This window comes from Tenrec ecaudatus, chromosome 1 (genome assembly GCF_050624435.1).
Source record: "Tenrec ecaudatus isolate mTenEca1 chromosome 1, mTenEca1.hap1, whole genome shotgun sequence".
Classification (NCBI taxonomy): Eukaryota; Metazoa; Chordata; class Mammalia; order Afrosoricida; family Tenrecidae; genus Tenrec; species Tenrec ecaudatus.
Genome location: NC_134530.1, coordinates 15,466,749 through 15,487,821, shown reverse-complemented (window position 1 = coordinate 15,487,821; position 21,073 = coordinate 15,466,749). Strand labels below are relative to the sequence as shown.

General features: G+C 51.1%; 1 protein-coding gene across 1 annotated transcript; it reads right to left on the bottom strand.

Annotated features, from left to right (window-relative positions):
- Nucleotides 1–15,880: 15,880 nt before the first annotated feature.
- LOC142431699 (mitochondrial carrier protein SCaMC-3L-like) lies at nucleotides 15,881–20,759 on the bottom strand. Its single transcript, XM_075536696.1, has 6 exons — nucleotides 20,628–20,759; nucleotides 20,164–20,316; nucleotides 19,894–19,998; nucleotides 17,513–17,680; nucleotides 17,268–17,415; nucleotides 15,881–16,053 (listed from the first exon to the last, which is right to left on the bottom strand). The coding sequence occupies exons 1-6, from the start codon at nucleotides 20,757–20,759 to the stop codon at nucleotides 15,881–15,883; spliced, it is 879 nt and encodes a 292-aa protein (XP_075392811.1).
- Between the last annotated feature and the right edge of the window lie 314 nt (nucleotides 20,760–21,073).

Genomic DNA, 21,073 nt, shown 5'->3' with positions numbered 1-21,073 from the left:
CAATTCCCCTCAAAGAGGTCACAGTGGTGAGGATGCCTATGATTGGCTAGGGCTTTGGGCATGTGTTTAGAGGGCACTGTGGAGAGAGGCTTTGTCGAGGTCAGAGAGTGAGCTCTGGTCTGTTTTGAGAGTTTCAGATGGGTTGGGGTGTGGTGATTAAGGTAGTTGGGGAATTAGATCTGAGGAGTTGTTTTGGGGACCCTGGTGAGGAGGAGCTGCTAAAGGTGAAGTGAGCCCAGGTGGCCCAGTGCGTTGAGTCTGGTCTACTCACCTCAAAGCCAGCAGTGTGTCCCCACCAGCGCCTCTGAGGGAAAAAGACAAGGCTGTCTACTCCCATAATGGTTGAGGTAAAGTCCCAGACACCCACAATGGCAGTTCCACCCCATCTTCTAGGGTCTCCGAGTCAGTGTCGAGTGATGAATGCTGAAGCTGTCTGCTCCCATGAGGATGGACAACTTCAAAGACCTTAAGGAGCCGTCCTGCTCTGTCCAATAAGGTCGATGTGAATCCCCAGTTGGACTATATGGTGCAGGTCTGACCTGACAAGTGTGGGGAGTAATTATGGGACCATTCGTTGGCTAAGTCTATTTGAGCAAGCTGGCCTCTTTGGGGGTGTGAGTCCTGTGTCCTGGGGTCCCTGGGTGGGCTGCACTTGGGACATTGGTCAGCTGCTAATCAGAAGTTTGAAGCCCACCGCGAGATGCTAGGGAGGAAAGGCCTAGAAATGGACTTACTCTAACCGGGCCCTTGCACCTTCCTCGTGTTGCCCACGTTCCCTCCGACACGGGAATGTGAGAGTTGGCCATCAACTCTTGAGCATGTGGTATGGCACAAGGTCGGGGGAATCGTGCATGGGGGGCGGGGTGTGTGTACGCTGGGACTAGATCACATTTTGGACTGAGGGAAAATGGGACAGGATGTTTAGATTTGTGGATAAGTATGAGTTCTAGGCATTTGGTTTGCAGCATAAGTTGCCAGGGCCAAGTAGGAATAATTTGGGGATGAGAAGGGATGAGAACATTTGGGGAGGCCACAAAGTGGGTCTCATCAGGGGAAGGCAGACTTATTGCTTGCATCTTTGTTCTTATTAATGTCAGGAAATAACTGGCCATCGGGCTGCACACTATGGAGACTGTTTGGGTACAGATGTTCTCAGCCTAGGTAGGCTCTTGGTCATCCATTCTTCTCATTTGCCACATGTTGTTCATCATCTGCAAGGAGCAGGGGTCCAGAGTAGGCTCAGAATGGGCCCTAGTCCTGGGGCACACCACATCCTCCTACAGCAAGCTCACCCCCACCTCTGCCAACCGTTTTTACGGCCAGGTCTGTGCATGCACACGGGAGGATGCCAAGTATGTTGGGAGCATATCCTTAATTAAACGAGGCCAAGCCGTGGTGTCGAAGCATTTGGCAGATGCAGTCGCCTAGACCCTGGTAATGGCCTGTGCGACCCTGTGTCAGGCGAGTCTTCAGCACCTGGGCGGCCATGGATCTCCCCTCAAAAGTACTCTTGGGGGTTGTTGGAGCCCCTGACATCCACCTGTCTGTCACACTGTAGTAGCTGGCATAAGGCTGTGAGGGCAGAGCTTCTGCAAAAGCTTCCCCACTCTTTTGACCCCGCAAGGGCCCTCTTGATGGGCACTTTCTGTGGAGCATCCAAGGTTGGGTGAGACCAGGAAGAGAGGCCAGGTGATCTCTTTCCCAAAGTCAGCCTATCTCATGGTCCGGCTGACACCCATTCAGCAGCACTGTACAAACCAGAAGCCCTCCACTGATAGAAGGGGTTAGCTGTCCTGGGGGGGCGTGGCTCCGGAAGGTATGGATCCTGGGTCACACACATGGGAGGAACGCTTTCTGCCACTGCCCCCAAGTGATCTCGCATGTGATACAATCACCTGCCACGATGCATCCAAGGAAGCCAGGTGACGCTGTGGGTGAGGAGTTCCCACTACTAACTGCAAGGTTGACAGTTCAAACTCATCTTGGGAAGAAAGCAAGACTTGTGGCTCCCAGAAAGATTCACAGTCTCAGAAAACCTGTGAGTCCCAAGTCGACTCACCAGCCCTGGATTTGGTTTAATAACGCCAACTGATGCTCTCACTGAACTCCCACCATGCCATGGATTCGATTCATCTGGACTCACAGCTACTCCTCCAGGACACATTATTGCTGAGAGTGTAACTCCTCCCAGGAATAGAAAGGATTGTGTTTCGGCCAGGGATCGGCTCATCATTTGAACTGCTAAGTCTTAAGTTAGTAACGCATCATACCATAAAGGCTCCTCATGCTACCAGCTTCTCAAATGCAAGGGAACATCACGTAATCCATCGAGGAAGAGGGTGGATCCAAAACCTCATGACTTTCTGAGATCTAGGCAGAAGAGGAGAGACACTGTGATAGGCGTACATTTATCGTGCCAACGTGGCAAATGAACGTGGGATTAATTAAAACGGGGAGAGATAAATGGCTACCCGAGCCTTGCCTTTCCGGTCTCTTGCTCTTTGCTGATCAGACCAATGTGTGGTTGCCGTAGCTGGTTTTCTGCCTCATCCTGCAAGCTACACTCCTTATGATTCACCTAACCTATGGACTGTGTCACTGTACTTTGAGGTTCCTTCAAGGCCTGCGTCACCATGCTACTGGAGTATACATTCATTTCACTGGGGACTGTCAAACCCTGTCATCTTGTTGACTGTTGGTGACCTGCCGTGCTGATTGGTGCTTTTGGCCAGAGAGCCTGCTTCTTTGACATACACCGGCAGCGCTTGAACTTCCAGTATAGTAGCTGACTCTTAAGCGTTAATTGCATTGGGCCATTTGTACTGCCCTATAGACTAATGAGCTTTTTGTTTCATGCATTGTGTATTTCTGTATATCAATCTTTACAAAATCCTAAGTGTCCTGGTTTTGTCTCTCTAGAGAACCATGTCAATCAAAGACACACAGATACTTGTTTGAGAAAGATGCCATGTCAGGCTGGGTTCACGAACCAGGAGAGCATCCAACATCCTGAATTCAGGAAGTCAGTGTTTGCCAGTGAAGTGCCTCCCGGTTGCCTTTTGTGACCACAGCCCAGAGAGACAAGGACTTGGATCTCTGCTCCTCCACAGCCTTGTCCTTTCCAGCCGACTCCATGAGAGGCAGACAGCTACGGAAAGAGGAAGTGATGTGGAGGTCAGAGCAGACCCCAGACCTCATAGTTGGCCAGGTCAAAGCCTGGGTAGGGAATGAAGCCCAGCCCATTGAGCAGATAACGTTTGTAGAAACCTGGGGCTTCCCCAGCATCTGCTGCACATAGTTCTGTAGCCTGTTGTACTGGACCGTGTCGTGCTGGGTCAGCAAGATCTTCCGAAATTGAGAGAACCGGGAAAGTGTTCACCCCGAAAACACTGCCACTTCATGTAGACTCTCCCCTTGTAAACCAGGTACCCTTGCAACCATTCAATTGAAAACAACTTACCTTTGATGCTCCCACTGCCCCTGCAGCCTGTGAACACTGAAATGGCTATGGGTGTGGGGATACCAAAGGCATCCGTCACCTTAACATTCCAACTGTGCTCTTCTGTGTCCCTGTACACATCCATTCCTCTGGGGAGGTCCAGGTCCCACTCCAGGGCCCAGACCCAATCCAGGGATGCATATGGCAGCCACCTAAAAAGTAGGGGAAACGAAACACATGGGTAGTTGGGGAGCAGAGTACTAGGCCACCCAAGGGGAGGGTGTTGTTCATACCTCCACAGGAGAGGGAGAAGGTTACCAGAGTTCAACCTGGTGTGTGAAGATGTGAATGAAATATACTGGTCTGAAGCAAGGAACCAGAAGGTCTGTGGCGTCGCCTCCAATCCCGATTCCAACAACTTGGAATAACCTAACACCCAACCCCCATAAAATTTACTTCAGTGGATAACACTGAAGCTACAGTTCAGGGACAGGCCATTGTGGTTCAAAGCACATAGGAGCAAAGTAAGAGAGAAGGAGAGAGTGTGGAAAGCATCCTCGTGCACCAAGTCCTGGGGAAGGTATTCCTGCTAAAAGCATCCAATCCACAGAGAGGACCAGACAACCAGCCCCATCATGAGACATGTCATGCCTCACTGATCCATAGCACTAAGGGGGACCACACTGGAAACACAGTGCTGTGATTGTGTCAGATGTGACCCCAACACGCGGGGGCACAACACTAATGGTGCACAACACAGCTGCCAGGGGAGCAAAGCAATGAGGGCCCAGGAGAATATCAAAATAGACGTAGGGTCGCAGGCCTTTGTACCCCATCAGACAAGACTACAAAACACACCAAAGTTCAACAAACAGACCTGGAAGCATTTATAGACTTCTTTTTTGCGTGGTTGGTTCTTGTTTGTTTTGTTTTGCTCTACCTGGTTTTTAGGACTACATATTGTCTCCCCATGTCTATCAAGATTAGTTGGTCCGGATGAACAATCTGGAGAAAAGAGAGACCCACTGTTCCAGGGGTACTCAGTAGAGAGGACGGCAGGATAAAGGCAGTGGGTGTGAACAGACCTACGGAAAAGGGAACCAGTGATCTGAAATCAATAGCACGGAGGGTGTATGATGCCTACTGGGACTTAATGAAGGCAGTGTAAACCAGAGCAATTACTGAACCCTGAATGAAGGTCCTGCATGATAGTGGGACAAGAGGAACGTGAAAGGAAGTAGAGTTAAGAACTAGGACTCAAAGGGCATTTAGAAAGGCCTTAATACAGCATGTTCACATGTGAGTATACTATATGTAACGATAGGGAGAGAGATGTCTGCAGATATATTTATATGTTAAGTGTTAAGCTACCCTGTGGACACTGGGTCTCTACTCAATTCCTCCCTTGACACGAGAACACGTTGTTCTAACAACCAGGCATTCCATGATGCTCACATTCCTGACAGGATGGCTGAAGTCAAAGTAGGTGCATAGGAAATGTGATGAAGAAAGCTGATGGTGCCTGTGTATCAAATGATCTAGCACGTGGGGTCTTAAAGGCTTGAAGAGAAGCCAGCGACCATCTAGCTGAGAAGCATCAACGTCCACAAGGCAGACACACACCACCCTGTTTGATCATGAAGTGTAGACAGTGACAGGTATCAGGCATCAAAGACTCAGAAAAAATTATCCCATCAATGTGCATGAGAAGTGTGCAGTGGAGACCCAAAGCCCATCTGTACATGATTGGGTATCCCTTAAAAGAAGGCTTACAAGGACGAGTCAACCAGTCAGAGTGCAGTATACCACTGATGAAACATGTAACTTTCCTCTAGTTCTTGATGGCTTCCCCCCTTCTCCTCTCCCCCCACTATCATGACCACAATTCTACCTCACAAGTCTGGCTAGACCAGAGCATGTACATCGGTAGAGGTGAGATCTGGAAACACAGAGAATGCAGGACACATAATGAGCGTAATCATACAGTAGGGAAAAGGTTAGCTGGGAGGAGGAAAGTGGATCTGATCACAATGATCTACCTATGACAAACTCCCAGGTGCATAGAAAATACCAAAGTGGATGAAGGGAAAACCCAGTCAATGCAAGAGGCAAAATAAAAATCATAAATTTTCCAGAGTTTATGCAGGAGGAAAGGAAAAAGAAATGAGGAGAGATACCAAGGGCTCAAGTAGAAAGAAAATGTTTTGCATATAATAGCATTCAATATACAAATATGCTTGAACCAATGTATGGATTGTAATAAAAGATGTATGAGCCCCTATAAATTGACGAAGAAGAAGACGGAAAAGAAAAGAAAGACAGAAAACACAGCTGCTGTGTGTTAGATTAGCCCCTAAGAAACAGGGAGAACTGGATTGGCAGGAACCTACACATTGGCATGTGCAATCGTCACAAGATACAGCAAGGCATACCTTTGGGTTTAACGCCCTCAGGGTCTGGCTGGACAGGCCCTACCCCTGGTGGGCGTGAGGTTCAGGTTCTCCTAGGTAATGGTGGTCCCCGAGAAAAGGAAACTTTGAGCTCTCCAATCAGGCCCTTGCTTCCCCCCTTCCTCATGACTCCTGAGGTGCTGCTGGCAGTTTTGAACTAAGTTTGGGGTGAGTAACCCACTACGTTACCAAGGCACCTCGTGGCTCACATATTTCCAAATGCAAGGAGACATCATGTAATCAATCCATCTAGGTAGAGGGTGGGTCCTAAACCTAAAGACTGAGTTTAGGGGAGATGAGGAGAGGCACAGACACACTTGTTAGAGGAAGGTGGCAAGCCCAGCCTGGGGCCAACAACTGGGCAAGCACCCAACATCCTAAATTGAGGAAGACAGTGGTGGCCCTTCAAGTGCCAAGCCCTGCCCCCTTCTGTGGTTACAGCACCACACGATAAAGCCCTTTGGGCTCTGCTTCTCCACAGCCGTGTCCTCCCCAGCCCACCCCAGGAGGGGCAAACACAGGAGGGGAGAGGAAGAGTGAAAGGTTGGAGATGGAGGCGCAGGAGGGTGCAAGGCTTATTCAGGAGTGAGAAGTATAGAGAGGTGAGTTATTATTGAGGTGAGGGAAGATTCCTGGGTGAGTTCCTCAACCCAGTGTGTTAGGTCAGGGTGTTGGGGCGGACGGATATATATAGGGTGTGAGACAAAGGCATGTGGGCTTATAAGTGGGAGGGAGGTTTCCTGTGCTGTGTTTGTTTGCAGGTTTTGGCGGGGGTTGCACGTTTCGGGTCTGGGGATGACCTGTTGGCAAATCATCTTGTTCTTTGCAAACGTGCTTCTGAGAATGCTCAGGAGAGAGGGCTGTGTGACCCCTGCCTGTTAGATGGGCTCTGTGAAATTCTGGAGGCAAAAGTTACAAAGTTCAGCAGGCTTTTTGTCTTCTTCAGAAGCTGGTACAAGAGGCTGCCTAGCGTGTACCCGGCCAAACTTCCCAAAGTCTTCATAGTGGTAATGGGCATCATCTTTGATCGTGAACTACATCATGCTGAGGCGGGACGACGAGGAGATCTAAGAGTTTTAAAATCTGGGGCCCGGACCAGCCAGCAGCAGACTCTAAGGGTAAAGCAGGATTTGGCTGAAGATCTGGTTGGAGATGGCTTTCATCCCGTCCTGCAAATTTGCAAACACGCAGGGAGGCAACTGTAACAGTACACAAATTTTTGCCAAGGGCCCAACAAGGAGTATAAATCATGACATGACAGAAGTTTGAAAAACATGAGGAAGTGCCCGTGGAGCCCTTTTGTCTAATCCTCGACATGATGTAGAGCACTTGAATGTTCTCCCCAACCGTACCTGATTCATTAATGTAGTAAAAATATTCTTAAAAAACATGCAGGTCCCCCCTTTCTCTGCTGTTAGTAAGTCAGGGGTACGGTGACTTTGTAGGGTGACTTGGGCTAAGGACGTTAATTGTTTGTAGAGGGAAGCCAGCGAGTTAGAAGTGGAATCCATCATGAATTGTACTTTGTCCTTAAAGGTTTGGGGCTGAATGATGATTTGTCCTATAGCTTCTAGAGTCACGACAGCTGTGGGGAAGGAGGAAATGAGGCTGGATCTCCCAGGACTGGTTGATAAATTTCTCAATTGGTGTTAGAGCCACAGAGCACGTGCAGGTCCCACAGTCATTAGACTTCCTCTTGGCTCTACATGGTGAGTTGTGCACTACTGTTACTGGGAGGTAGTAGGCACTGCTGGAAGAATTGAGGCATGTTGTTAGGGCTCCATTGCACCAGAGGATGATTCTTAGGGGGCTTGAAGTGAGCCTTTAATGGTCTCCTTGTGATTGCAGGGTAGGCTCGACACCTGTCTTGTGGATGATAAATAACACAGGGGTTAGCTGATGCCAACCTGACGTTCAGGTGCAAACAATGGTACCTTAGGAATGGGGCAGGACAAGGGTTGCTGGTTTTGGCTGAAGGGAGGGAGCTTACCGGAACTGCAGCCAACAGTGGACATTTCAGGGAGGCGCAGATGAACCAAGAGTCATTTTCTATTCCAGAGGCATTTAACTAAAGGGCTGTTTCTTGGATCAGATTTACCCACTGGAAGGGGTTAGTGTTGTTGTCCTGGTGTGTAAGTTAGGCTAATAGGTTAAGTTCATTACCATGGTTGTCTTTAGCTACTTCATCAATGCTCTTTGGTGGGTGGGGAAATTGAATCTACTGCTATGGATTGATAGGATGGCGGAGGGCTTTGCAGCGGTGCGGTGTGGATACAAACAGGCCGTGATGCCTTTTCCCCACCTTGGATCCGAGGGGTCTGCAATATATATTTGATACTCTCCACATTGGTTTCTGGGAAGGGTGTAACTCTGAAGGATAGAGTAGTGGTGCGCATTACACGGATGCTGCAACTAGGAACAATATGCAGACACCAAGTCTGTTTCTGGGAACTGTTTACAACACTGCTTTGTTCATGTAGAGAGCAGAGGACCAGGTTGTTTTGCTCGCTGAATTTGTGTGGGGCTCCTGGGATTAATGGACGAAGAAAGGTGATGTTGAAGCGAAGGCAAACGGACCGCCGCCACCCACGCTGGCCGCAATGGGCTCTACTGATGGCATGCCTTATGCCGTTAGGAGTTCCACCGCGGCCATGGAGGAAGAACTGCCACACGTGCAAGACCTGGCGTGGAGCAGAGTAGGACGCACCAAAGTTTGTATGTGTGGGTCTACACGGAGAACCGTCAGAGCACATGCTAGGTATGAGAAGCAGGAGGTCCCCTCAGAAAGCATAGGGTAGTAGGTCCCACAATCTGGGTTGAATACCAGTCATGACTTGTGTTGGGTTAACCTTATGCTGGTGAGACTATGCCAGATAGGGTCACCAAGGACGTTGACTGTGCTGGGAGTAGTGAGGATTAGGGGGTATGGCCCTGTCCACGTAGGTTGTCAAGGCTGAGAATCAAGTTCTTTTAGCAGAACAGAGTCTATCGGACTGATTCCTGGCAAGTCAGGTCATGTAGGAGTAGGGGGGTGAGGGCAGACACCGGTCTGCATGCTGCTGGAGCAGTTTCTTAGAAGAGAAAGAAAAGGTTAATGGTATCCTAGTGGTGGTGCTTGGGTTGTTAGGTTGTGGTTGATGGGGACGACTTTGCCACACAAAAGTTCAAATGGGCTTACAAAAGAAGGAGAGCATGGTATTGGGGTGGTGCTTCAGATTTGAGTTAAGGCAAGAAGGAGTAAGTGTACCCACAGGCCCTGAAGTTCCTGGGAATGCTTAGACCAGAATTCCTCAAACTAATGCCCGTGAGCTATGTGTTGCCGGCCAAGGACAGTTATCTGGTCTTCCAAGGGTTTTTGCCCTGTTATTTTTACTTCAAAATAAGGTATGTACATGTGCATAGGAATTTATTCATAGTTTTTTTTTAACTATCGTCTGGCCCTCCAACAGGTCTGCGGGACAGTGAAGTGACCTCTCTTTAAATCTTTGGGAATCCCTGGTTTAGACAGAATATATTTTATACTTCCGTTCATTCTGTCCACCTTTCCTGAAGTTTGAGGCCTGTATGGAATATGCTAATGTCATTTAATTTTCAGAGAAAGTTAGATCTGTGTGATTTGGGTTCTGAATCATGGAACATTATCTGACTGGAGTTGGGGAGGACCTGGGTGTGATTTGGGTGAGTAGAATGTCTGTACCTATATCTTGTCTCTCGTGTAGTTGGGAAGCTTCGACCCAACCTATAACGGTATCTCCACATGCGAGGATTCAGAAATTTTTTCGTTTAGTCATCTGAGTAAGATTGATCTGACCATCTTGGCAGTTGGCCACGTAGTTGGTTTATGGGCACGTAGGGTATAGACCGCTTTGCAAATGGAGCAAGAGGAACTACCATTTTGGACGAGCTGGGTTCGTTGAGGTTGATATAAGATTGGTGGCAAGAATTGGGACAAGGCACGGGGCCCAATGTGTAAAGAGGAATGCATTCAGTTGAAGAAGTCTTCAGCTTGTTGTGTGGCTAGTGTTATTTGACTTTGGAGAACTAACAACCCTTCTTGAGTTGTCTTCCCTTTTCGCTCAGGGTGGCTTCTTCCTGGGGTGTGTAAGAGGGTTGCATGTCGGGGATGGTGAACGAGAGACTTGGGGCTGCATTAGTCGGGTTGTCGGTGCGGTTTCTTGCAGTAGCATTTGCCTGGTGGTTGCCCAGGGTGACAGGAGAGGTATCGGTGTGATGTCCTCTGCAATGAATAGTAGCTACTTTTCTCAGTGGCTGAAAAACCTGTAAGAGATTGGCTATTAATTGACAGTTTCCAATGTGGGACGCTTTGGTGGTCATAAATCTGCACTTTTCCCAGATGGTGGCGTGACAATGAGCTGTAAGGAACACATATTTAGAATCTGAAAACAAAAAATTTATATTAGATGTTTTCCCTTTAGTTAAAGAGAGAGCTCAAATGAGAGTGATAATTCTTACTTTGGCGAAGGTGTTCCGATGGGGAGGTGTGCTGTTTCCCAGACTCAACCAAGTGAGATGACAGCACAGGCGGCCATTAACAAACAAGGTTAGATGTGGAATAGTGTACGGTGGATCAGAGTTTGGGACGGGGCATCATTAGTTCGGAAATTGCCTGTGGGCAAACGTGACTTCTAGGCTCCAGAGAGTCTGGGAGTTGGGGCAAAAGAGTTGCCTGGTTCAAATCGGGAGCCTGGCGTAGGGTCATGTTAGGGTTTTCAATAAACAAGGTGGATTTGTTCCAAGTGGCTTGTAGAGAGTAGAGAAAGAACGTGATGTGAGAGGATGTCCTGCAGTCTGTGGGATATAACGTCTGGATAGGCTCTCCCAGTGTTAACTTGAAGGCTCCTTTAGTTAGGGAGGTAACTGCTGACAGAGCCTGGAGGCTAGGTGGCCAATCCCTGATCATCCTATCCAGTTATTTACACAAATAAGCCACAGAGGACAGAGCAGGCCCACGGGACTGAGTCTGGACTTCAACTCATATACCTTGCTTTTCGTGAGTGTAAAGTTAAAAAGGTTTGGTGGGCTTTGGTATATGCAAAGGTGGGAAGCGAAGGAGACCATGGGCAGAGTCAAGGTGGGCAGAGTCAAGGTGGCCAGGAGGGGTGGCCCTAGCCGCTTTGTACAAGGGGTTTGGTAACGGGGGAAATGAGGAAACCAATGTCTGAAACATCCTCCGAAGCCTTGGGAAGAATGTATTTGGTCTGCGGTTTGAGGAGTTTGGAGTTCGCTCACTGCCTGGCGACCTTCTGTTATCAGTCCCCATGTGGTGGGAGTGAGCTGCAGCCCAAAGTAGATAATGGTTTTACATGAGAGCTGGGCGTTAGCTCCTGAGACTCCATAGCCTTCCGTAGTTAAGAAGCACACGAGTTGGGCAGGATGTTCCAGAGAGCAGGCTTCAGATGTGCTGCACAGCAGGAGGTCCTTTACCTACTGAAGCAGAATGGACGGTGAAAGGGGACAGTGCAGATGGTCAGTGGTTAGCGCCTGGCTGAACAAACAGAGCAAGTCGTGGTACCCATGGGGCAAAACGGACCAGGCATATTGGCAGGCGGTTGTGGTGTCGGGACCTCCCATGTGAAGATAAACTAGCAGGAAGCGTCCAGTGGGACAGTAAAGAAAGCGTCCTTCAGGTCCAATATGGTAAAATGGGTGTTGTCAAGTGGACTACAATACAGGATAGTGCAGGGTGATGGACATCTGGGTAGGTGGGGACTACAGCCTCATTAATAGGGTGCAAGTTCTGTACTAGGCAGTAGGACCCATCTCCCATCTTGACGGCCAAGACAGCGGTGTTGCACGCAGGGTGTGCAGGCACAATATGTTGGATACATAGGAGGCACTGCATGATGGGTTTCAGGCCTCTGCCGTGAGTGAGGGAGATTGGAAACTAGGGGTTAGATTGGAACGTGGAAGGGTCTTTAAGGGGATGATATTTTGCGACAAGCTGTCGGGAAGTGTCCCACACCTCAGGGTTTATGTGGTGTGGCAGTGGAGCAGTGGAGGGCGTGGGTGGAGGCTCAATGGTGGAGAGCTTTAGCAAAAAGGTTGCTGGGGAAGGAGAGGTGGGTAGGAAGCATTTCTATTGGAGACTAACTCCCAGCTTAGACAGGAGATTCCCTACCCAGCCACGGCGCAGGCCATGAAGGCATCATTTAGAAGGAATAGCAAAGAGAGGACTTTCCTATATCTAATACCCGAGGAGGGGTGAGCAAAGGTTTTGATGGGTTGTCATCTATACCGACAACCATAATTTGGGAAGGAGAGGTGGGGCCCGAGAAGGAAAGAAGTAATGAGAAGGTAGCTCCTGTATCTACCAAAAAGGAGACTGCTTTGCACACTACCTTGATAGTCACTTGATCTCATCCAGGGTCACTGGGGTCGTTGAGTCCACGCATCTTCAGTCGTTGTCATTGGCCAGGTCGAACAGTGCCAAGGGCAGGTCAGGGCTTGGAGAGAGAGTCCCTCCAACGATAGGCGCTGAGGGGCAGTCACTTCTCCAGTGTCCCTTGTGACCGCACCCCAGGCAAGTCTTGCTCGTTGCTCACAGCTGTGGACAGTGTTTAGCCCAATGCCCTTCCTGGCTATATTTAAAGCGGCGTCGAGATGGTGGAAGGTTAAATGCTCAGCTGGGGTCTTAAAGCGGCAACCAAAGCCTGGGCTTGCCAACTAGTCTGTTGGTGGCCTTGGGACTCATGTACTCCCTCAGCCTGTACCTCTCAGACATTAAAAACATTAAAGGCCATGTTGAGCAGGTCACGGATGTGGGGCTGAGGGCCATTCTCTGCAGTGTTAAGTTTCTTTTGAATATTGCCAAGTGCATTATGCCAAGTGCATGGCTGGAGAGGTGGGGTGCAACCAAGTATACTGTGTTAAGGCTTCAGTGAAGTGTGAAGGGAAAGGTGCGAGGTTTTCATTTGGCTGCTGGGTAATTTCTCCTAGCTTGTCAAACTTAACTGCTTTATGAGAGATGGCGTGTAAGCCGGCCAACAAACATTGTATCAAGCGGTCTCGGCCAGCTCTGCCCTCTCATCCAGCATGGGTATCTGTTTGATAAGATCAGGTCAGGTCCCCCTACGGACCGCCTGGGGGCCTATGGGCATGGTGGCACCTGTGAGGTGGACCTGTCTGCATGCTGCTGTGCCGTTGAAAAAACCTGCTCTCGCTCATCAGGGTTAAGAGTAGACGTAACGACGATATAAAGATCATCCATGTTAAGTCATACGTTTGTGTGAGGTTTGAAAGTCTTTAAAACAAGTAGTGGGGTCCTTAGAAAATGTCCGTAAGCATTTTTCTATTTGCGAAAGATCCATCATGGAGAAGAGCGCTTGAACTGGGATAGGGTCTTCCACTCCAAACAACAGGGGAGTGAAGGGGGTCCGGAGGGGGAGACAGATGTTTGGGGAGCTCTGAAGGCTGAGAAGGTGGTGGGGTTGGTTCCAGACTCATAGGAGATGGTAGGGACTAGGGTGGAGGATCGGGAAGTGTGAAGAACAAAACATCCAAACTATCAGAAGGATGGGAAGTGTGTGCGGTGGTGGGAGGTTCCGGAGTTTGGAAGAGTCCACCAGAGGGGATTGAGAAAGGAGGACGTTGGCTGGTTTGGCAGGAGGCACAGAAAGGGGGACGAGAGCAGAGGAAAAGATGGCATGAACGTACAGAATCTCAGACCATTCTGAGGTTTCATGACCGGAGTTGTGAACGTCGCGGAGAATATGGGAATGGAAAGTCCCATTTTCTGGCCAACGCGATCCTTGTTGAATTCGTATTGTGGCCCCACTTGGTTACGGAAATGGATCAGACCTTTAGGGCAGTTATCCGGAACCAGTCCTAATTCAGTGAGATTGACCGGGAGGCAACCCACAAGACAGTCCCTGGGAGGATTGGACAAAGCATGTCCCATGATGTGTCAAACTGCAGGGGGTCTGGACAGAGAAGGGCGGCTCCTCATTCCCCTCTGTCCCCCACAGCCAGGAAGTGGCCTGGTAAGGCTGAGAGGCGTCCCTGTCAGAGGTAGGGAGCCAGGAGGAGAATCCTGGACGCTTTGGAACAGGAAGTATCCTTGATGCAGGCCTGCGGCATACTCGGCGGACAGGGATGAGCAGCCCCAGGACCTCAGAGAGGCCCAGGTCGATGGCTGCATAGGGGAAGACCCCCAGCACTTTGGTCAGTTAACTGCGGTAGAAGGCCCAGGACCCCAGTTCCCTAGGATCTTCTGGTAGCTGTCCTGCAGTCCCATGTACTGGCCCATCCGGCACAGGGTCAACTTCGTTTTCAGCACCTGGAGAGTACCGGGACCATTCTAAGACAAGAGACATCATGAGAAGCTGCCACCTATCTGGCAGTGGGGACTTCAGGCTAGACTGTGGTCAGCAGAGTTTCCAATCTAAGAAGAGGATTATATGCCTGCTAACCTATTCTCGCAAACCTGCCAATGAGATAGCTATGGAGCACAGAGGCCAAGACATGGGAACAGGCAAGGCTTGTTCTCTGGCTTCTGGGATCCAAAGAGTTGGTGCCAACAGGGTGGCACTTGATCACTCTCTCTGGATACCCTATCTCCCATTGCCACACTCCAAAAGGAGTGCTGCCTCAGGAGCAGCTATGGGGGCTCCCCCTGCTGTTGGCCCAAGCTCCTCCTCACCTCCATTGGATCAATGATGCTTTCTTTTCTGGAATATAGGTTTGATTTCTGGCACTAGCCATGCAGCCAGCCATTGAGCTCTCCTGTCCACACAGAATGTCTTACTGGCACCGGATGGCCCATGTAACCTGTGGGTGGGAGGCACAGGTGTCAGGGCCTTAGCAGTGCCCCTTCACCTCCAAGAGCCCAGCCCCCACTGCTACCTACCATGCCATGCCTGCTCACAGCTCCCTCCTGTTCATGGGCCATGAACTTGATCAACTTGTGTGCCCTCTAGTTTCTCCCTTGAGGACGTTCATGTCATTGCCACAGCACAATGAGTGGACCGCACCTGCATTGACCATGCTCCACAGGTCCCCCAGGATATCCAGGTTGTTGGTTTTGTAGGAGTAGACCTGGGCAGGGACACAAGGGTGCTGGGAATGTGTCGCATACAGGTAGGTTATTCCCCAGGTTGTTCCCCCATATTTTATCCAAACCTAAGATGCTGCTTGCTAACACATGGTCAATGGCTAGTCACTTGGAGGTGAACTGCTTCAAGGTTTCCTGCCTGAGGGCTATGGCCATCTAGAGCATTCAGACTATATAGTCTGTCCCACCTGAGATGTGGCCCACTCCCTGATCAGTGGGACAGTGGATTTTTCCCCTGAAGGACAGCCCCAAAGCCAGGTGAAGCCAACTCCAGGAGGTACAAGATTTGGCTGCCTTCTGGTCCTTAGAGGCCGCCAATCTTGTCACATGGATACTCTTAGTACCTGCTCTTACTGTGGCGTGTACACCCCTTGCCTGTCCCTTCCTATTGCAAGTATGCCGAAGGTACAACCCCTCCCATTTACAATGGAACCAGGGGGGCTTGCATGTCCCCAAAGTGTATATAAGCCCTGACCTGAAATATATCCCCCCTCCCTGCACGGATCTGACAGCTGAGATCCTGGACGTCTGAGAGGTGAGCAATTGAATGCCTCATTTTGTCTGATATCTCTTTCAATTGACCTAATTACACAACCGCCACTTGGCACCCTTTCATCCAAAGTTCATATACTCCTGGGGAGATGGCAGTTCTCTCCAAAGCCCCTCACCTGCATGAAGTGGTTGGGTTGGTTCCTGGGCCTCTGCCAGTGCATGTCAGAGAACTGTCCACCAGTCTGCCAACAGCAGTTTCCACCACATGCTGGCCTTCTACTCCTGCTCCTGGAGTTTTCAGGCACCTCCATGGACACAATCATGTCCTCCCCAGGAGAGCCTGTCAGGAGGAGCGGGTGTCACATCATGTACTGTTGAAGGGACTGTCCCCACCTAATCACCCCTATCTACCTGTGGTCTGGCTCTCACCTAAACTCCCAGGGTGCTTTTCATTGTTGTATAGACCGTGCAGATGATGCCCACAGCCGGGATAACTTTTAATAGAGTGGGTGTTAGGCCTCGGAAGAGCCCCGGCCAGCCCTGCTCAGCCACGATGTCTCTGAAAATGGCCCACATGCTGGGCTTTGAGCCCTCCACAGTATCTATGAGGAATGAGGCCAAGTTATTACACATAGAATAAAGGAAGTGGGGGTGTTGGGGTGCTGATAGGAAAAGCCTGGAGTCTGGAATGTTACAGAGGAAATGAGCTAGTGTGGAGGCGGCAACAAAAGACTTCATTCAGGGTGTTTTCAGGCGCTCTTGTAGGGAAAGGGTTTCTGGACCATTCCCCTGAAAGAGGTGACTGTGGTGAGGATGCCTATGTTTGGCTAGGGCCATGGGCATGTGTTCAGGGGGCTTGTGGAGAGAGGCTTTGTCAAGGTCAGGGAGTGAGCTCTGGTCTGTTTTGAGAGTTTCAGATGGGTTGGGGTGTGGTTATTAAGGTAGTTGGGGAATTAGATCTGAGGAGTTGTTTTGGGGACCCTGGTGAGGAGGAGCTGCTAAAGGTGAAGTGAGCCCAGGTGGCCCAGTGCGTTGAGTCTGGTCTGCTCACCTCAAAGTCAGCAGTGTGTACCCACCAGCGCCTCTGAGGGAAAAAGACAAGGCTGTCTACTCCCATAATGGTTGAGGTACAGTCCCAGACACCCACAATGGCATTCCACCCCATCTTCTAGGGTTGCCGAGTCAGTGTCAAGTGATGAATGCTGAAGCTCTCTGCTCCCATGAGGATGGACACCTTCAGAGACCTTAAGGAGTCATTCTGCTCTGTCCATTTGGGTCAATGTGAATCTCCGGATAGAATGTATGGTGCAGGTGTGTCATGAGTCTATTTGAGCAAGCTGGCCTCTTTGGGGGTGTGAGTCCTGTGTCCTGGGGTCCCTGCGTGGTCTATCCTTGGGACATTGGCTCAGCTTCTAATTGGAAGTTTGAAGTCCACCGATATATGCTAGGGAAGGAAGGCCTAGAGATGCCCTTCCCCAAACGGGGCCCTTGAAACAGCCCCGGGTTTCCTAACTTCCCTCCGACACAGGAATGTGTAAGTTGGCCACCATCTCCTCAGCAAGTGTTGTATCACAAGGTCAGGAGGAAAACATGCACGGGGTGGGGGCGGGGTCGAGGTGTGTGTCACCCAGGACTAGATCACCTTTGGGACTGAGGGTAAATGGCACAGGATGTTAAGATTTTTGGGGAAGTATGAGTTCTAGGCATTTGGATGGCAGCCTAAGAGGTCAGGGCCAAGTAAGGAGAATGGGGGTGTGGGATGTGCTGAGCGCATTTGGTGGGGCCACAAAGTGGGTCTCATCAGGGGCAGGCAGACCTTTTGCTTGGAGCTTGGTCCTTAATAGCGTCAGGGGATAGCTAGCCATCTGGCCACACACTGTGGACACCGTCTGTGTGTAGATGTTGTAAGCCTGGCTGTGTTCTTCGTTATCCCCTCTGCTCTTTACCCGTATGTTGTTCATCATCTGCAAGGGGTAGGGGGCCAGAGAAGGCTCAGAATTGGCCCTAGTCCTGGGCCACGTCAATGCCGCCTACAGCAACCTCACCCCCACCTCTGCCAACCTTATTGACAGCCAGGTCAGTGCAGGCATACGGGATGATGCCAAGCATGTTGGGCGCATAACCCCTATAGAACGCGGCCGGGCCTTCGTGGCGAAGAATCTGGCCGACGCAGTCACCTAGGCCATCGTACTGGCCTGTGCGTCCCAGCGTGAGGCGGGTCTTCAGCACCTGTGGAGGCAGGGAGGCCAGGGAGCTCCTGTCAGTAGTCTCATGGGGGACTCATGCCCTGTCCCTGTGCAAGGAGCCCTGTTGGCAAAGCTCAACAACGGGGTGGGCCTCCAGGCGTCAGAGGTCGGTGAGACTGTCCACGGTCGTCAAGGGGACACTGGTGAGGAGAGTCCTCAGAACCCCTATGGGCATCCCTGTTCTGGGGCCCGGAGAAGTGCAGTGAGTGGGACATATGGGGCTAAGTACCCTGGAGCCAGCCCTGCCTCAAATCAAACACCCGCCCCAGGGAAACAGACACTCACTCTCCAGGTTTGTTAAACTCATCTGTCAGGAGGCAACCCCCCAGGGTTTTATACACGAGTGTGGCAAGTAGATGGCCAGCCCTTGCTTCCTGGTTTATCCGGTACAAGAGTTGTGCCCAATTTTACTTTGATTTCTACCCCCTTTCAGAACAAAATCATGACCCGCTGGCAATGCAACACTTTACTACTAAAGCCAATGGTACCACATAATGTGTAGGGATCTGTTTCTGCAGCCTCACTGGGTCTTCTCAGCACGCCTCCCTCCGTGCTCCCTCCAGGCTCAAGCCCACCCACTCTGGGAAGCTTTGGTCTAGAAGCTCTGCTGAAACCATTCCCTTCCCGTGCCAGCCTTCCTGACTGAAGGGTGGTAACTGTGCCTCAGGTGTACTGTCTGGGATTGTATCCCCAGCCATATCTGGTCTCGTCAACTACACACTGGACACCAGAAACACAAAACAATTGATGTTCACGCTCCGTGAACCACACCAGCTGGGTCCCCACATTCATATGAACACATGAGCAGAGGCAGGAAGACCGCAGGGTTTCAAACCAGGGAAGTTGTGCTTCAACGTCGGATCCCCTCCCTGTCTTCAGGATTCCATCCTGTGTGCAGACAGTGATCCCAGATGCTGGGCGATGCCAACAAGTACGTGGAATCAGGAGACGAGCAAGGCCATTGAGGAGCCTGCCGGGTGCCAAGGACACAGCCTTGCTGGCTGGGAGGAAAGTTGACTGGAAGTACTTACCGATGAAGATCAAAGACTACAGCCGTCAGGATGGATGGCACCCCAACACAGAGGAAACCAACGACCTCAGAACTGGACCAAGAAACAACAGAGTGACGCAAAGAGCAAAGAACAAAGCTGTCAAGGGTTTCCGTCTGGCTCAGATCTGCCACTAGCTCCCACTGGAGCCGCAATCAGGCACTCAAGGGACAGGCTGCCTTGGGCACTTGTGCAACACCCCTCTTGAGAAGTGTCCAAGAGCCACAATGCCACAGGCAGGACTCAGCTGGAAGCCATGGTGACGTCATATGCACGTAACAGTTGGGCAATCAGTCTATGCCTAAGAAAGACGGTATTGGCAAGAACAGTATCTGGACGATGGGATCCCCGAAGGAGGAGCCCGGCTTAGGGCAATGCCAGCAGAGGCTTCTGAGATGTGAGGACAGCAAGACTTTGGCTGAGTGACCAGGAAACCCAGTGGTGATAAAAAAAGATGTCCTGGTTGCGAAAGGAGGAGGTCAGTAAAACACAAGGGCCAGCTTCCCAGAGATGGATTAACAGTATCCCCAAAGGGCACTGAGTGTCTCTGTCCGAGCAGTGTTCCCTGCTGTCATGCGAGTGCTTCCTGTGAGGTGCTGGGGACTCGGTTCTGACTCACAGGGACTCAGTGGAGCAGCAGGAACCAACCCAATCGTACATCATCTTAACTGTGCTTCTGATGTTTCTGCCGGGGATGCAGCCACTGTATGCACCCATCTCCTTGTGGGTCCTGCTCACTGGACAGGAACATGGCCAAAGTCTGGGAGCCAAAGTCTCGCCATCCTTGCCTCTCATAGCATTCTGGCAGATCTGGGAGTTCATTTGACAGTCCAGGGAACCGACCACATCCCTCACCAGCACCATCGTTCAAGGGCATCGATGCTTCTTCAGTCTTTCTCAATCAAAGTCCAGCTGTCACGTGCATAGGAGGTGCCCAAGAATGCCATGGCCAGGTTACCTAGCATCACAGCCAATCTGACAGTAACCACCAACCAAATGGAGCCGGCAGATCATGTGGCGGGTCCTGGTGAGGGTCGAACACGGTGCTTTGTGCAGGATGCCTGGGGCACACGAGTCATTGCGCAGTAGGTAGGGGCTGCAGTCGCTTCATTGTGCGAGGCCGTCCACTGAGCAGGCTCTCACTTACCTCCAAGGGGTTGATGAGCGTCTGGGAAACGGCCACCGCCAGAGACCCCGCCAAGACATTCTCTTGGAAGATGGGGTTTGAGGACTCCCCGAAGTGAGCTTTACACTGCGGGCCCGAGCGAGGAGAGAGGAAGGTGAGCACAGCTCCGGGGCCTTCCAGCCTCAAGCCCACCTTGGAGAGGGCCTGAGGACTCGGACAGGAGACAGAAGGCTGGGAAGGCGGGCTCGTGTGATCCGGAGGGCGGGGCTGTAGACACCTATCACTTCCTACCTCTTCGTAGACGAGAAACTTGATCCCATACTCAGGGGCGATCTTGAGCACGTTTATACCATTGCCGCGCCACAGCGAGCGGAAGCCTCCCTCCTGGATCAGGCTCCGTAACCCCCCCAGCAGGTTCATAAGGTGTTTTTTGGAAGAGTAAACCTGAGGGTGGAAAAGACCTGACCCTTGGACAAACCCCTCCCCGATGCCCTCTCCATTCTCAACCCAGCCCCACCTGCAGCTCCCAGCTCCTCGGATCTGGGTGCAGCCAGCGCCATTGAAAAAATCAGGCTGCCCCCATCACTCCAAGCTTCCCCCTCACCTCTGGGCTCCATTGCTCGCCCTTGTCCCCATCCACCAAAACCACAATCTCCTTCCTGTATCCCCAACAATACCCTAGAGCCCCACCCTGAAACCGGGAAAGCCCCGCCCACTAATGCCCATTGGCTGGATTGGAGGCCCCACGCCCACACCTGCATGTGCACTCGGGTCCGGTCCAGAGGGGCGGTGCTGGTGCGGGACACGGTTCCCGCGACGGCTCCAGAGAGCAGAATCTTCCACCAGGCCCCCTCCTTGTCCATCCTTGCGTCCCCCATGGGGACCATCAGGACTTCTCCAGTATCCAAAAGCTGTGGGCCAGATAGAGATCCCCACCCAATGTCATGGGCTCTCCTCTCCTTGCCAAGGTGGGAAGCTCATGCCAATCCATTCTGCTTGGTTCGGGACACTGGGCTCGCCTAGAGGGGCTTAGGAATTGAGGTATTCTACCCAAGAGATACTCATGGCAACTCTTCACCAGCGTCTTAATTGCGGTAGGTAAGCAACCCACTGCTCGCCCAATGGTCAGCAGTCCACATCAACCAGCAAGAGAAGACAGATGTGACAGACGCATTCTCCTGCATGGAGTCTTTCAGGGCTG